This window comes from Heptranchias perlo, chromosome 43, assembly GCF_035084215.1.
Source record: "Heptranchias perlo isolate sHepPer1 chromosome 43, sHepPer1.hap1, whole genome shotgun sequence".
NCBI lineage: Eukaryota > Metazoa > Chordata > Chondrichthyes > Hexanchiformes > Hexanchidae > Heptranchias > Heptranchias perlo.
In genome coordinates this window covers 8,014,817-8,032,259 of record NC_090367.1, presented here as the reverse complement: position 1 = coordinate 8,032,259, position 17,443 = coordinate 8,014,817, and the positions used below count along the sequence as shown (strand labels likewise).

Here is a 17,443-nt window from a genome sequence, read left to right as displayed (position 1 = left end):
TGGCTCTAATTTTAAGGTTCTGCCCCCTTGTTCTGGACTCCCCCCACCAGAGGAAATAGTTTCTCTCTCTCGACCCTATCACATCCTTTAATCATCTTAAACACCTCGATTAGATCATCCCTTAATCTTCTACACTCGAGGGAATACAAGCCTCGTCTCTGCATCCTGGCCTCACAATTTAACCCTTTTAGCCCCGGTATCAATCTGTCTTTTACCTGTCGGTGTCTCCCTCCCCACACAGATCTGTACCAACATCCTGAGATTATGTCTGCGGGAGCTCTTTGAATTCAGGTTCATGCAGACTGACCCCAACTGGTCCAACTTTTTCTTCGACCCGCAGACGGAGAAGGTACGCACAGGGCCACTGAGCCCATCTGGAGTGGGCTTCAAACTCCAGCCCCAGGCTCTAGGCCGCTCGATCGCCATTACAGTTCCTTTCATCTGCTGGCTTGTCCTGCTTTAGGGAAGGATGTCAAGGCCTTGGAGAGAGAGTGCAGAGGAGATTTACCAGAATGGGACCAGGGATGAGGGACTTCAGTTATGTGGAGAGACTGGAGAAGCTGGGATTGTTCTCCTTAGAGCAGAGAAGGTTAAGGGGAGATTTAATAGAGACGTTCAAAATCATGAGGGGTTTTGAGAGAGTAAATAAGGAGAAACTGTTTCCAGTGGCAGGAGGGTCGGTGACCAGAGGACACAGATTTAAGATAATTGGCAAAAGAGCCAGAGGGGGGGAGATGAGAATGTTTTTTTACTCAGCGAGTTGTGATGATCTGGAATGCGCTGCCTGAAAGGGCGGTGGAAGCAGATTCAATAATAACTTTCAAAAGGGGAATTGGAGAAATACTTGAAGGGGAAAAATTTGCAGGGCTACGGGGAAAGAGCAGGGGGGAGTGGGACTAATTGGATAGCTCTTTCAAAGAGCCAGCACAGGCACGATGGGCTGAATGGCCTCCTTCTGTGCTCTATCATTCTATGATTCTATAGGTTTGGAAAGGACTGTTGCTTTGTTACCGGATTAATCCCACATCGGAACGCCTGAATCTATTAGTATCAGCAGTTTGAGTTTTCTGGGAATTCATGGAGACAGGGGTTAAACCTTAGATATGCTTCACTGGGGTCCATGGAATGAAACTATGAGTCCATTTAGACATAGTGGGACCCCTTTTAAAGAGGGAGTCTCCCCATCAGGGACCCCTTTTAAAGAGAGAGTCTCCCCATCAAGGACCCCTTTTAAAGAGGGAGTCTCCCCATCAGGGACCCCTTTTAAAGAGGGAGTCTCCCCATCAGGGACCCCTTTTAAAGAGAGAGTCTCCCCATCGGGGACCCCTTTTAAAGAGAGAGTCTCCCTATCAGGGACCCCTTTTAAAGAGGGAGTCTCCCCATCAGGGACCCCTTTTAAAGAGAGAGTCTCCCCACCGGGGACCCCTTTTAAAGAGGGAATCTCCCCATCAGGGACCCCTTTTAAAGAGAGAGTCTCCCCATCAGGGACCCCTCTTAAAGAGGGAGTCTCCCCATCAGGGACCCCTTTTAAAGAGGGAGTCTCCCCATCAGGGACCCCTTTTAAAGAGAGAGTCTCCCCCTCAGAGACCCCTTTTAAAGAGAGAGTCTCCCCATCAGGGACCCCTTTTAAAGAGGGAGTCTCCCCATCAGGGACCCCTTTTAAAGAGAGAGTCTCCCCCTCAGAGACCCCTTTTAAAGAGAGAGTCTCCCCATCAGGGACCCCTTTTAAAGAGGGAGTCTCCCCATCAGGGACCCCTTTTAAAGAGGGAGTCTCCCCATCAGAGACCCCTTTTTCACATGACTGGGAGGGGGGAGATCATATGCAGTGACTCCAGACCTGACTCTGAACCATACGTCTGATGTCCCAAGGTATCCCTGCTGGACTTCGGAGCAACCCGGGAATTCGACAAGGAGTTTACGGACCAGTATATTGAGGTAGGTCATTTCTTACCCTCCATTTTTCTCCCCTCATCTCCTGAAGGTGATGATTCTCCCCTCCCCTCCCCTCCCCTCCCCCGGCCTGTGCTAAGGCCTCAGGCTCCTGGCTGCCTGCTAGTTAGGGTTGCCAATCCTCCAGGATTGCCCTGGAGTCTCCAGGAATTGAGGATTCATCTCCAGGACACTGCTGGGAGCAACATGATTTACCCTGTATCTAACCCTGTCCCTGCCCTGGGAGTGTTTGATGGGACAGTGTAGAGGGAACTTTACTCTGTATCTAACCCTGTACCTGCCCTGGGAGTGTTTGATGGGACAGTGTAGCGGGAGCTTTACTCTGTATCTAACCCTGTACCTGCCCTGGGAGTGTTTGATGGGACAGTGTAGAGGGAGCTTTACTCTGTATCTAACCCGTGCTGTACCTGCCCTGGGAGTGTTTGATGGGACGGTGTAGAGGGAGCTTTACTCTGTATCTAACCCTGCACCTGCCCTGGGAGTGTTTGATGGGACAGTGTAGAGGGAGCTTTACTCTGTATCTAACCCATGCTGTACCTGCCCTGGGAGTGTCTGATGGGACAGTGTAGAGGGAGCTTTACTCTGTATCTAACCCATGCTGTACCTGCCCTGGGAGTGTTTGATGGGACAGTGTAGAGGGAGCTTTACTCTGTATCTAACCCATGCTGTACCTGCCCTGGGAGTGTTTGATGGGACGGTGTAGAGGGAGCTTTACTCTGTATCTAACCCTGTACCTGCCCTGGGAGTGTTTGATGGGACAGTGTAGAGGGAGCTTTACTCTGTATCTAACCCTGTACCTGCCCTGGGAGTGTTTGATGGGACAGTGTAGAGGGAGCTTTACTCTGTATCTAACCCTGTACCTGCCCTGGGAGTGTTTGATGGGACAGTGTAGAGGGAGCTTTACTCTGTATCTAACCCGTGCTGTACCTGCCCTGGGAGTGTTTGATGGGACAGTGTTGAGGGACCTGGGAATACCTGTCGATCGTCCCATTTCCCAGCACTGACATTCGAACCGGGTTGAAGGAACCTGCAGGGATTTTGTCGGTTTTGATGGGATCCTGCTGGGAATTGTACCCTGAGGCCTTAGCATCTGTCCTGGAGTTTGTGGGAATCGAGGTGATTTGCTGCATTAATTTTGATTCTCTGTACTGGACCAGGTTATCCGATCGGCAGCTGAACTGGACCGGGAGGGAGTCCTGAACAAATCCATTGAGCTGAAGTTCCTCACTGGCTTCGAAACAAAGGTCAGTCTTTTAACAGGGCTTCTGATCACTGGCTGATTTTCCCCTCTCTTAAAGCAGTAGCCCAAGGCAGCAGTCCAACCCGGATCGATCCCGGACCGGGACCGGAGTGGGACCCGGATCGATCCGGGACCGGGACCGGAGTCGGACCCGGATCGATCCCGGACCGGGACCGGAGTCGGACCCGGATCGATCCCGGACCGGGACCGGAGTCGGACCCGGATCGATCCCGGACCGGGACCGGAGTCGGACCCGGATCGATCCCGGACCGGGACCGGAGTCGGACCCGGATCGATCCCGGACCGGGACCGGAGTCGGACCCGGATCGATCCCGGACCGGGACCGGAGTGGGACCCGGATCGATCCCGGACCGGGACCGGAGTGGGACCCGGATCGATCCCGGACCGGGACCGGAGTCGGACCCGGATCGATCCCGGACCGGGACCGGAGTCGGACCCGGATCGATCCCGGACCGGGACCGGAGTCGGACCCGGATCGATCCCGGACCGGGACCGGAGTGGGACCCGGATCGATCCCGGACCGGGACCGGAGTCGGACCCGGATCGATCCCGGACCGGGACCGGAGTGGGACCCGGATCGATCCCGGACCGGGACCGGAGTGGGACCCGGATCGATCCCGGACCGGGACCGGAGTGGGACCCGGATCGATCCCGGACCGGGACCGGAGTGGGACCCGGATCGATCCCGGACCGGGACCGGAGTGGGACCCGGATCGATCCCGGACCGGGACCGGAGTGGGACCCGGATCGATCCCGGACCGGGACCGGAGTCGGACCCGGATCGATCCCGGACCGGGACCGGAGTGGGACCCGGATCGATCCCGGACCGGGACCAGAGTCAGACCCGGATCGATCCCGGACCGGGACCGGAGTGGGACCCGGATCGATCCCTGACCGGGACCGGAGTGGGACCCGGATCGATCCCGGACCGGGACCGGAGTGGGACCCGGATCGATCCCGGACCGGGACCGGAGTGGGACCCGGATCGATCCCGGACCGGGACCGGAGTGGGACCCGGATCGATCCCGGACCGGGACCGGAGTGGGACCCGGATCGATCCCGGACCGGGACACGTGTCGGATAATGCTGGCCTCCGATTTCCCGATATCCGAACACTGAGCCCCTATTGGTTAATGATCTACATAGAGCGGAATGGGACTGATCAATCAGAGCTCTGTCTTGTAGAGTCACAGAACCTTACAGCAGTAGGCCATTCGGCCCATCGTGCCTGTGCCGGCCCTTTGAAAGAGCTCTCCAATCAGTCCCACTCCCCTGCTCTTGCCCCGTAGCCCCGCAAATTTTTCCTTTTCAAGTATTTCTCCAATTCCCTTTTGAAAGTTATTATTGAATCTGCTTCCACCGCCCTTTCAGGCAGCGCGTTCCAGATCATCACAACTCGCTGGGTAAAAAAAATTCTCCTCATCTCCCCCCCTCTTGGTTCTTTTGCCAATTACCTTAAATCTGTGTCCTCTGGTCACCGACCCTCCTGCCACTGGAAACAGTTTCTCCTTATTTACTCTATCAAAACCCCTCATGATTTTGAACACCTCGATTAAATCTCCCCTTAACCTTCTCTGCTCTGAGGAGAACAATCCCAGCTTCTCCAGTCTCTCCACATAACTGAAGTCCCTCATCCCTGGTCCCATTCTAGTAAATCTCCTCTGCACCCTCTCCAAGGCCTTGACATCCTTCCTAAAGTGTGAGGCCCAGAATTGGACACAATACTCCAGCTGGGGCCTAACCAGTGATTTATAAAGGTTTAGCATAACATGTAGCTTGACCTTGCTTTTGGTCCCGATGCAAATGTGAATACTCTTGACACTTTATTGATCCTCTGCTGCCTTCTTCCCCTGGTCTATTTACAGACATTTAAATGGTTCTTTGGGAGGGAGTTGACCATTTGTGTCCAGCTGAGACTGAACCAGTGTCTTATCCCCCGTTGCTACCTCTGACCCCTGGTGACCTTCTCTTGACAGCAAATGAAGGAGGCTCACGTCGATGCAGTGATGATCTTGGGCGAAGCCTTCTCCTCGTCCGCGCCCTTCGACTTTGGCTGCCAGACCACGACCCCGCGTATCCACGCCATCCTTCCCATCATGCTCCGGCACCGGCTGACTCCGCCCCCCGAGGCCACCTACTCCCTCCACCGCAAGATGGCGGGCACCTTCCTCGTCTGCGCCAAGTTGAAGGCACGGGTGGCGTGCAGGCCCATTTTCGAGGAGGCCTACGCCCGGTACTGGAACGAGGGGCGCTAGTCCGCGGGGTTGGCGGGGGGGGGGGGCGGGGGGCGCGGGAGGTGGAGGTCGGAGGGCAGCTGGGCCCCCCCCCCCCCCCCCCCCCGCCCAACTCGACGCGCCTGGTGTACAGATGTGTGATGACCGTGTGCTCCAGATGTGAATGTAGCCAGCTCCTGTTCGAAATGCGCTGCCACCCAGCCCAGAGCTGGCATGACCTTTGACATGATGGTCCTTTCTAATGGCCCTGGGATGACTTGCTCGATGTTTTAATTGAATGACCCTTGACCCACGTCATCACTTGTGCATGCAGCTGGTTGCAAACCTATTGCACCTGTGCTTACCTAGAGAGAGGGGGTTAGTGTGAGGGCCACATGTCGATCATGGTGACACTCCACATGCTAGCATTTTTGCACCTTAGTCTGCATCAGGCCAATCTCCTCAATTATAGTGGACTGTTCCTTTTACATTCATTACAATGCTGTACAACAGATAGGGGTTTGGTCCATTGGGATTCTGTACAATGGGAGTGATTGGGAAGGGGTTTGGTCCATTGGGATTCTGTACAATGGGAGTGAATGGGAAGGGGTTTGGTCCATTGGGATTGTGTACAATGGGAGCAAATGGGAAAGGGTTTGGTCCATTGGGATTGTGTACAATGGGAGTGAATGGGAAGGGGTTTGGTCCATTGGGATTCTGTACAATGGGAGTGAATGGGAAGGGGTTTGGTCCATTGGGTTTCTATACAATGGGAGTGAATGGGAAGGGGTTTGGTCCATTGGGTTTCTATACAATGGGAGTGAATGGGAAGGGGTTTGGTCCATTGGGATTCTATACAATGGGAGTGAATGGGAAGGGGTTTGGTCCATTGGGATTCTGTGCAATGGGAGTGAATGGGAAGGGGTTTGGTCCATTGGGATTCTATGCAATGGGAGTGAATGGGAAGGGGTTTGGTCCATTGGGATTCTATACAATGGGAGTGAATGGGAAGGGGTTTGGTCCATTGGGATTCTGTACAATGGGAGTGAATGGGAAGGGGTTTGGTCCATTGGGATTCTGTACAGTGGGAGTGAATGGGAAGGAGTTTGGTCCATTGGGATTGTGTACAATGGGAGTGAATGGGAAGGAGTTTGGTCCATTGGGATTCTGTACAATGGAGGTGAATGGGAAGGGGTTTGGTCCATTGGGATTCTCTACTCTTCCTTGGAATAGTCGAATATTTATGGTGGGTAAGTGTTTATCTGGAGTACCATCACTCAATGTCTACTGGGCTGTTGGGAATGGTGACCACACTCTGATCATGTGGGTTCCCTCCCCTTAGATGAGGGGACAGCAGCCATGACTCTAAACTCAATTGGAAAGGATTGTCTCGCTGACACGAACACTGTCTTTGTAATGTAACCCACAGACCACAAGGACCTCAAGGCTCATTTTACAGGCAGCCTCCTCACGGTATCTCCATTCTGGAGGGAATGTGGGAAGATGCTGGTAGAACCCTTGAGGCTGGTGGAGAGACCATTGATGTTTGCCCTGGTAAACCCCGCAAAGAGTCGTCAGCAGAGATTTCAGAAGGGAAGGTCATGGTTTACCAATCTTATTGAATTCTTTGAAGAAGTAACAGAAAGAGTAGACCAAGGGTAATGTAGTAGATGTAATATATTTGGATTTTCAAAAGGCCTTCGATAAGGTACCGCATTGTAGACTCATGACTAAGATCAGAGCATGTGGAGTCAGGGGACAGGTAGCAGAATGGATAGCAAGCTGGCTACAAAACAGAAAACAGAGAGTAGGGGTTAAAGGTAGTTACTCAGACTGGTGGACAGTGGGAAGTGGTGTTCCACAGGGATCGGTGCTGGGACCATCATTGTTCACCAGTTTTATCAATGATTTGGACTCGGGAATCAGAAGTACAATTTCAAAATTTGCGGACGACGCCAAATTGTGGGGTATAGTTAATACTGAGGAGGCCTGCGACAAAATACAGGAAGATATTAATAAATTTACGTGTAATTAGCAATTAAATTTCAATATAGATAAGTGTGAGGTGGTACATTTCAGTAGGAAGAATAAGGAGGCCACATACTGCTTGGATAATAAGAGTCTAAATGGGGTAGAGGAGCAGAGGGATCTGGGGGTACAGATACACAAATCACTACAAGTAGCGACTCACATTAATAAGGCCATAAAAAAGGCAAATCAAGCACTGGGGTTCATTTCTAGAGAGATAGAATTGAAAAGCAGAGAAGTTATGTTAAACTTGTATCGAACCTTGGTTAGACCACACTTGGAGTAATGTGAACAGTTCTGGTCTCCATATTATAGAAAGGATATAGAGGCACTGGAGAAGGTGCAAAAAAAGATTCACAAGGATGATACCAGAACTGAGAGGATATAACTTATCAGGAAAGGCTGAACAGGCTGGGACTCTTTTCTCTAGAAAAGAAAAGGCTGAGGGGTGACCTGATCGAGGTCTTTAAGATTATGAAGGGGTTCGTAGGGTAGACGTAGAGAAGATGTTTCTGCTTGTGGGGGAGACCAGAACTAGGGGGCCATAAATATAAGATAGTCACTAATAAATCCAATAGGGGAATTCAGGAGAAACTTCTTTCCCCAGAGAGTGGTGAGAATGTGGAACTCGCTCCCACAAGGAGTAGTTGAGGTGAATAGAATAGATACATTTAAGGGGAAGCTGGATAAACACATGAGGGAGAGAGGAATAGAAGGATTTGCTGATAGGGTGAGATGAAGTAGGGAGGGAGGAGGCTCGTGTGGAGCATAAACACCGGCATGGACCAGTTGGGCCGAATGGCCTGTTTCTGTGCTGTACACTCGATGTAATTAGACCAGAGAAGAAGGCAGTGGTGGAACAATCTATTGACAGGAATCTTCACATTCTCATCAGGACCAAACTAAGGTCAAGCTTTAAGTTATGCTAAACCTTTATAAATCACTGGTTAGGCCTCAGCTGGAGTATTGTGTCCAATTCTGGGCCTCACACTTTGGGAAGGATGTCAAGGCCTTGGAGAGGGTGCAGAGGAGATTTACTAGAATGGTACCAGGGATGAGGGACTTCAGTTATGTGGAGAGACTGGAGAAGCTGGGATTGTTCTCCTTAGAGCAGAGAAGGTTAAGGGGAGATTTAATCGAGGTGTTCAAAATCATGAGGGGTTTTGATAGAGTAAATAAGGATAAACTGTTTCCAGTGGCAGGAGGGTCGGTGACCAGAGGACACAGATTTAAGATAATTGGCAAAAAGAACCAGAGGGGGGGAGACGAGGAGAATGTTTTTTTAACGCAGCGAGTTGTGACGATCTGGAATGCGCTGCCTGAAAGGGCGGTGGAAGCAGATTCAATAATAACTTTCAAAAGGGGAATTGGATAAATACTTGAAGGGGAAAAATTTGCATGGGACAGAGCAGGATATCTCTTTCAAAGAGCCAGCACAGGCACGATGGACTGAACGGCCTCCTTCTGTGCTGTAAGATTCTGTGGTTGGTTTGGAGCCTCCGTTTATCGCTGACAGCATTTCTCACACTGCTTGTGGCGGTTGTACTAAACTCTTAGACGAAATGAAACAAAAAGATGGTGGGCGAGGGTGAAGCCTGATGGTTTGGACTGTATGGGATTGGGGGGTGGGGGTGGGATAACTGAATGGGAGCGAACCTCAGACCAACCCCCTTGTGACAGGCCCCAAAACAAAGGGTCAGCTGCCTCCTTCGCTAGTTGTTCATCAACCGTCGGAAGAAAGCCTGCAAAAATCCAGGCCAAACCTCCACAATCCGGATCCAGAGTGTCTGCGCCATCTGAGAGGAGGTCAAAGGCCAAACTCTCCACCATTGTTAAAATGAGGGAGGGAATTCCAGAGCTTCGGGCCTAGGCACGGCCGCCAATGGCGATGCGCAAGAGGCCAGAACTGGAGGAGCGCAGAGATCTCGGGGGGGGGTTGTAGGGGATGGAGGAGGTTGCAGAGATAGGGAGGGAGGGGGCGAGGGCCATGGAGGGATTAGAACACGAGGATGAGAATTTTAATATCGAGGCGTTCCCGGACCGGGAGCCGGTGTAGGTCAGCGAGCGCAGGGGGGTGATGGGTGAACGGGACTCGGTGCGAGTTAGGATACGGGGGGGCAGCGGAGTTTTGGATGAGCCGAAGTTTACGGAGGGTGGGAGATGGGAGGCCGGGCCAGGCCAGGAGAGTGTTGGAATAGTGGAGTTAAAACACGTATCATTAAAGGTATTGAACCGAGAGGGAGGGGGCGAGGAGGGGACGGGGCGGGGAGGAGTGGGGGTGAGAGGTGGGGGAGGAGGGGAGGGGCGTAGGGGCGGGGGGGCAGGATGGGAGGTGGCGGGGAGAATGAGAGGGGGCGGCGGCGAGGAGGGGAGGGGCGGGGGGGGTGAGGAGGGGCGGGGTTGAGGAGGAGAGGGGCGGGGATGATGGGAGGGGCGGGGTTGAAAGGCGGGGGACCATGGGAGGGTAGGGGTTGAGAAGCGGGGGGGCAGGGGAGGGCGGAGGGGTGAGATGGGGGAGGATGGGACGGGAGAGGTGGAGGTGAGAGGGGAGGGGCAAGGGTCGAGGAGGGGAGAGGCGGGCGGAGGGGTGAGTTGGGGGAGGGAGGGAGGGGCGGGGGCGCGAGGAAGAGGATGGGAGGGGTGCAGAAAGTAGCAGAGTTAGAAGGGACATCACCTTTGTTGTCCTAACTTCAGATGTGAGCTTGCAGCTAAATAACAGGAAGGGTCCTGGGTGAAACAGGCAGAGAGCAAGAATTGGGTTGGAATGGCCCCCCCCTGAAGGAGCAATGGCCCCCATTGTTTCTGGCCGTCACCCGGCTTACGTTGTAGCCCGGCAGTCAGCCCACGGACTGCAGCGGTTCAAGATGGAGGCCCATCACCACCACCTTCTCAAGGGGCAACTAGAGATGGGCAATAAATGGGCGCCTTGCCAGCGACGCCCAGATCCCAAAGAACAAATTTGTAAATATACCACAATTTGAGAGGGCGCTGAGCAAATTAAGGAACTGATGGTGACTGTTGATGTTGTCGAAATTGTGGGTTATATACAGATCATTAATCGTGCTTGACAAATTGATTAGAGTTTTTTGAGGATGTAACTAGCAGGGTAGATAAAGGGGAACCAGTGGATGTGGTATATTTGGATTTTCAAAAGGCATTCGATAAGGTGCCACATAAAAGGTTGTTACCCAAGGTAAAGTCTCATGGGGTTCGGGGGTAATATGTTAGCATGGATAGAGGATTGGTTAACAGACAGAAAACAGAGTAGGGATAAACGGGTCATTTTCGGGTTGGCAGGCTGTAACTAGTGGGGTACCGCAAGGATCAGTGCTTGGGCCTCAGCTATTTACAATCTATATTAATGACTTAGATGAAGGGACCGAGAGTAATGTATCCAAGTTTGCTGACGATACAAAGCTAGGTGGGAAAATAAGCTGTGAGGAGGACACAGAGACTGCAAAGGGATATGGACAGGTTAAGTGAGTGGGCGAGAAGGTAGCAGATGGAGTATAATGTGGGGAAATGTGAGGTTATTCACTTTAGTAGGAAGAATAGAAAATGATGAGAAACTATTAAATGTTGGTGTTCAGAGAGATCTGGGTGTCCTGGTACAAGAAACACAAAAAGTTAACATGTAGGTACAGCAAACAGTTAGGAAGGCAAATGGTATGTTGGCCTTTATTGCAAGGGGGTTGGAGTACAAGAGTAAGGAAGTCTTACTACAATTATACAGGGCTTTGGTGAGACCTCACCTTGAATAGTGTGTACAGTTTTGGTCTCCTTACCTAAAAGGAAGGATATTCTTGCCCTAGAGGAGGTGCAACTAGATTAATTCCTGGGATGAGAGGGTTGTCCTATGAGGAGAGATTGAGTAGAATGGGCCTATACTCTCTGGGGTTCAGAAGAATGAGAGGTGATCACATTGAAACACATAAGATTCTGAGGGGGCTTGACAGGGTAGATGCCGAGAGGCAGTTTCCCCTGGCTGGAGAGTCTAGAACCAGGGGACATAGTCTCAGGATAAGGGGTCGGACATTTAAGACAGAGATGAGGAAATATTTCTTCACTCAGAGGGTTGTGAATCTTTGGAATTCTCTACCCCAGAGGGCTGTGGATGCTCAGTTGTTGAGTATATTCAAGGCTGAGATAGATTTTTGGACTCTAAAGGAATCAAGGGATATGGGGATGGGGCGGGAAAGTGGAGTTGAGGTCGAAGATCAGCCATGATCTGATTGAACGGCGGAGCAGGCTCGAGGGGCCGAATGGCCTACTCCTGCTCCTATTTCTTATGTTCTTAGAAGGGCGCTCAGCCTACTGCTCATGGATCACATACCTTCCTCTCCCTCCTAACCTCGGCAACCTGGCCCTTTGTGTTTATGTATTGTGCTTGAATTTGCAATTGTGTGCAGTGAGAATTAGAGGGAATGGGAATGAATGGGAAGGGGTTTGGTCCATTGGGATTCTGTACAATGTGAGTGAATGGGAAGGGGTTTGGTCCATTGGGATTCTATACAATGGGAATGAATGGGAAGGGGTTTGGTCCATTGGGATTCTGTACAATTGGGGTGAATGGGAAGGGGTTTGGTCCATTGGGATTCTATACAATGGGAATGAATGGGAAGGGGTTTGGTCCATTGGGATTGTGTACAATGGGAGTGAATGGGAAGGGGTTTGGTCCATTGGGATTCTGTACAATGGGAGTGAATGGGAAGGGGTTCGGTCCATTGGGATTCTGTACAATGGGAGTGAATGGGAAGGGGTTTGGTCCATTGGGATTGTGTACAATGCGAGTGAATGGGAAGGGGTTCGGTCCATTGGGATTCTGTACAATGGGAGTGAATGGGAAGGGGTTTGGTCCATTGGAATTCTGTATAATGGGAATGATTGGGAAGGGGATTGGTCCATTGGAATTCTGTATAATGGGAATGATTGGGAAGGGGATTGGTCCATTGGAATTCTGTATAATGGGAATGATTGGGAAGGGGATTGGTCCATTGGGATTCTGTATAATGGGAATGATTGGGAAGGGGATTGGTCCATTGGGATTCTGTATAATGGGAATGATTGGGAAGGGGATTGGTCCATTGAGATTCTGTATAATGGGAATGATTGGGAAGGGGTTTGGTCCATTGAGATTCTGTGTAATGGGAATGATTGGGAAGGGGATTGGTCCATTGGGATTCTGTATAATGGGAATGATTGGGAAGGGGATTGGTCCATTGGGATTCTGTATAATGGGAATGATTGGGAAGGGGTTTGATCCATTGGGATTCCATACAATGGGAGTGATTGGGAAGGGGATTGGTCCATTGGGATTCTGTATAATGGGAATGATTGGGAAGGGGATTAATTTTTCCCCTTTATTGATTCCGAGTGGTCTATCGTTAAAATTGCCTATCAGTTAATTTCCACCCTCTGAAGCTCTGATTGGAGACTGCCCTACGGGTAAATTTTGGCTTGGTTGATTAGACAAGATTAAACGGAAGTGCAGGAGGGGCAGGTCATCGACTCAACACACTGATATTTCTATTCCTACAAATTCCAATTTTTTTGTCAAGAAATCAATTGTGGTTTCTTCGTAGATTCTTGTTAGAATATAGGATTTGGAATAAATTCTGTTTTAAATGAAGCTTCAAATTGCTTGTCTTGAATTCCTGTATTTTATGTGCCATTGTCAAATTGAATTCGGCCAAAAGGATTTAAATTGACACACTGTAGCGTGTCCAAATGGTTTTCCAGTTAGTTTGACCTCCTTTCTCCATCACTCTTAAGCCCAACCATCCCATAATACCTGTCCCTCCAGTCTGCTTTGTTGAGGCTCCCTCCTTTTCGGCCTTCACTTCAGGCTGTAAACGTTCTCTCATCTTCCCTCACAAATAAAAACATTACAGGAATGAGAGTGGTATGGACTCTTTGATTCCTGACAAAAAGGTGTCGGTGGATTGTCCCTTTAAATGTCCTGCAAGACTAGCAGAGACCCCCTTGTGGCAGGCTCCGTGAGTTGACTGAGTGGTTGTGAGTTAAGATGGTTCTTTAGAGGTTTCCCTTTGCGTGGTGTCAGCCATAGCTCAGTCGGTATCTCTCTCTCTCTCTCCTCTGAGTCAGAAGGCCGTGGGTTCGAGCCCCACTCCAGAGGCTTGAGCCCCATAATCCAGGCCGACACTCCCAGAGTGGTGCTGCACTGTCGGAATTGCTTTTCTTTCGGATGAGACGTTAAACCGAGGCCTCGTCTGCCTTCTCAGGCGGACATAAAAGATCCCACGGCCACTATTGGAAGAAGAGCAGGGGGGAGTTCTCCCCGGTGTCCTGGGGCCAATATTTATCCCTCAACCAACATCACTAAAAAAACAGGCCGTTTATTTTATTGCTGTTTGAGTTGCAGGCTGGAATCTAATCGAGGGGTTCGGTGGGTTTATATATAGAATAACAGACACCCGGGAGTGAGTTACAGGCTGGAATCTAATCGAGGGGTTCGGGGGGTTTATATATAGAATAACAGATACCCGGGAGTGAGTTACAGGCTCGAATCTAATCGAGGGGTTCGGGGGGTTTATATATAGAATAACAGACACCCGGGAGTGAGTTACAGGCCGGAATCTAATCGAGGGGTTCGGGGGGTTTATATATCGAATAACAGATACCCGGGAGTGAGTTACAGACTGGAATCTAATCGAGGGGTTCGGGGGGTTTATATATAGAATAACAGACACCCGGGAGTGAGTTACAGGCCGGAATCTAATCGAGGGGTTCGGGGGGTTTATATATAGAATAACAGATACCCGGGAGTGAGTTACAGGCTGGAATCTAATCGAGGGGTTCGGGGGGGGGTTTATATATCGAGTAACAGATACCCGGGAGTGAGTTACAGGCTGGAATCTAATCGAGAAGTACTAATTATACCATTAACTGAAACAATTAAGTAATGAAAAGTTGGAGGAGATGTTTAAGGTTGGTTTGCAGTGTCCAGCTGATGGTTTACTGTGACCGAGATAATTGATTGCATTAAAACACCCATGTACATGATCTGCCATTGAGATATGTGGACGCCATAATGAAGGTTGGAGCAACTTATTACTGGTGATATTTTGAGGCTGTTTTTAAGACGGCAGGGACAGTTACAGGTTAACGGAGCAGTTAAAGCTCAGAGCCTCCTGTTCCTGCTGATACCCCGATTTTGGTGTTGGATGTGAGGCCCTCGTCGGACTCCTAGAACCTCCTGAATGTAAGCAAATCAAGGCCCAAATTGCAATGGGGCGGTGGGGGGAGGGGGGAAACGAGTCGCCCCCCCCGTGCCCCTTTCTCCCCCCGCCCCTCATATGCGGAGATGGGGGCATTCCTGGAATCCCATCCGTGACACCCAGCGGAAGCCATGGCCAGCCGAGAGCAAGCAATGGGTTATGGACTGGGCCTTCTCAACGTCTCAGAATGGTGTCCCAGAGGCAATGGTTTCCTTGCTCCTTCTTTGGGACGGGTGCCACTGCTGCACTGGGACAGGGTGCCTCGGTTTTCGAATGACTCCACTCGGGGGGGACTCGGGGCATGGGAGGGGCAGTGACCTCTCCAGCGGACGCTCTGGAGGCCTTCAGGGCTCGGAGACTCCTTTTCAGCTTTTCTCCCCCCCCCCCCGTTTCCCCATTTCTAAAACGGACTCTGATAGAGCTCTCTGGAATAAATAAACCCAGTCACTTTGATGCTCATGTTCCTTTATTGTGCAAAAGCCAAAAGCCAAATCTGGTTGATATACAGTCAGACCCAATTGGACGACAGTAATATGGTGGGCCAGTCCCTTCCCGATGGGCAGAATTCGAACAGTCCAATCCCTACCCAACTACTCCCATTGGACAGAAACCCAATGGACAGTAGTCCACTGGGCCAATTCCTTCCCATTGGACAGAATCGCAGTTGGCCAATCCCCTTCCCATTTATCCCAGTGTTATAGGATCCCTGATTGAAGTCTGGTGGTTGGCAGTAGAGGCTAACCGCCAGAGTCAAATCTCTGTTGTTGGCGAGCAATTCTCACTGTTTCACTTCTGTTTGGATCAATAACCGGGCTGCAGGATTGCTGCCGAGTACAATAATCTGGTGTTCATACAGTGCTCAATGCAGGTGCAACATTGCTTGGCCAACTAAGCAGGAAACAACAGCGGGATGGAATTGGGGAGTGGTTTCGGTGAGATCTCGTTCGTAGATTCCCCCCATCTTGCGTCCAGAAGCCGCGGCAAGCTGCAAACACACATGTTCTCCTAAAGCTACGTGCGGTCAGGATTTCCCTGGCTTTGCTGCTCGTTTCTCAATATCTTCTAGTTGACGATAGCACTGACAGGGAACTGGTTCAGTCCACATGCCTTCTCTCCTCGGTAGATGCGGAAGTAACCCTGTCGAACAGAAGAGGGGGATGTAAGATTAATCTCCGTGAAAATACTTCCTGCCCGCTGGACTGTGGGATTTCCCCCACTCGGAACGGGCACTGATATATACAGACAAGCTTACTCCCATTGGACAGAATTCCAATGGACCAATCCCATCCCAACTACTCCCATTGGACAGAATTCCAATGGACCAATCCCATCCCAACTACTCCCATTGGACAGAATTCCAATGGACCAATCCCATCCCAACTACTCCCATTGGACAGAATTCCAATTGACCAATCCCATCCCAACTACTCCCATTGGACAGAATTCCAATGGACCAATCCCATCCCAACTACTCCCATTGGACAGAATTCCAATGGACCAATCCCATCCCAACTACTCCCATTGGACAGAATTCCAATTGACCAATCCCATCCCAACTACTCCCATTGGACAGACTGCCAACGGGCCAAACACAGGAACAGGAGTAGGCCATTCAGCCCCTCATGCTTGCTCCGCCATTTGATAAGATCATGGCTGATCTGTGATCTAGCTCCATATCCCTTAATACCTTTGATTGCCAAAAAGCTATCTATCTCACATTTAAATTTAGCAATTGAGCTAGTATCAATTGCCGTTTGCGGAAGAGAGTTCCAAACTTCTACCACCCTTTGTGTGTAGAAATGTTTTCTAATCTCGCTCCTGAAAGGTCTGGCTCTAATTTTTAGACTGTGCCCCCTACTCCTAGAATTCCCAACCAGCGGAAATAGTTTCTCTCTATCCACCCTATCTGTTCCCCTTAATATCTTATAAACTTCGATCAGATCACCCCTTAACCTTCGAAACTCTGGAGAATACAACCCCAATTTGTGTAATCTCTCCTCGTAACTTAACCCTTGAAGTCCGGGTATCATTCTACGCTGCACTCCTTCCAAGGCCAATATGTCCTTCCGAAGGTGCGGTGCCCAGAACTGCTCACTGTACTCCAGGTGCGGTCTAACCAGGGTTTTGTATAGCCTTCCCATTGGACAGAACTTAAATGATACAAAATGGCCGTGCTGATGGTGTTACAAATCGTAATCCTCGGGGGTCCCACTGCCACACGGTGCATTGTCGTTCAACCCCCTCCCCACCCAATGTCAACCCGGCCACTGGGGATAGAGGGGAGGGTTCTTAGAATCATACAGCACAGAAGGAGGCCATTCGGCCCATCGCGCCTATGCCGGCTCTTTGAAAGAGCTGTCCAATTTCATCCCACACCCTAGTTTCTTCCCCCATAACCCTGCAAATCAGTCCCTCTTCACGTCCATGTCCAATATTGCCTTTTGAAAGCTGCTATTGAGCCTGCTTCCGCCACCCTTTCAGGCGGTGCGTTCCAGATCTCAGCAACCCCTCCGAAAGGCCACCAGGAGGCACGTCCCTGCACAGGGTGGAGAGAACGTACAATCGACTGACTAATCGCCCAGTGGCCACCAGGTCATTGGCACCAGAATCTGCCAATCAGGAAATGTTGGCAAGAGGGAGGGCGATCTTAAGTGGTACAAATAAAATAAGAACGTCCAAGAAGTTAAGAACTAGCCAACTGATTTTGGAATTAGCAGCAAAGCAATTGACCGCAGTGTGCCTGGGGTTATATC

The 17,443-nt window shown here is 50.7% G+C and overlaps 2 protein-coding genes across 2 annotated transcripts in view; one reads left to right on the top strand and one right to left on the bottom strand.

The window, feature by feature from the left end:
* LOC137306525 (atypical kinase COQ8A, mitochondrial-like) overlaps positions 1 to 5,468 on the top strand; it is a 37,276-nt gene extending 31,808 nt beyond the window's left edge. The window contains exons 11-14 of the mRNA XM_067975792.1: positions 242 to 349; positions 1,870 to 1,935; positions 3,108 to 3,194; positions 5,188 to 5,468. Coding sequence (XP_067831893.1) covers positions 242 to 349; positions 1,870 to 1,935; positions 3,108 to 3,194; positions 5,188 to 5,466 — 540 coding nt within the window. The 3' untranslated portion in view covers positions 5,467 to 5,468. The remainder of the gene's footprint in view (positions 1 to 241; positions 350 to 1,869; positions 1,936 to 3,107; positions 3,195 to 5,187) is intronic.
* A 9,670-nt stretch (positions 5,469 to 15,138) lies between these two features.
* The window catches only part of LOC137306479 (cathepsin F-like), a 33,284-nt gene continuing 30,979 nt past the window's right edge, over positions 15,139 to 17,443 (bottom strand). The window contains exon 12 of the mRNA XM_067975737.1: positions 15,139 to 15,827. Coding sequence (XP_067831838.1) covers positions 15,753 to 15,827 — 75 coding nt within the window. The 3' untranslated portion in view covers positions 15,139 to 15,752. The remainder of the gene's footprint in view (positions 15,828 to 17,443) is intronic.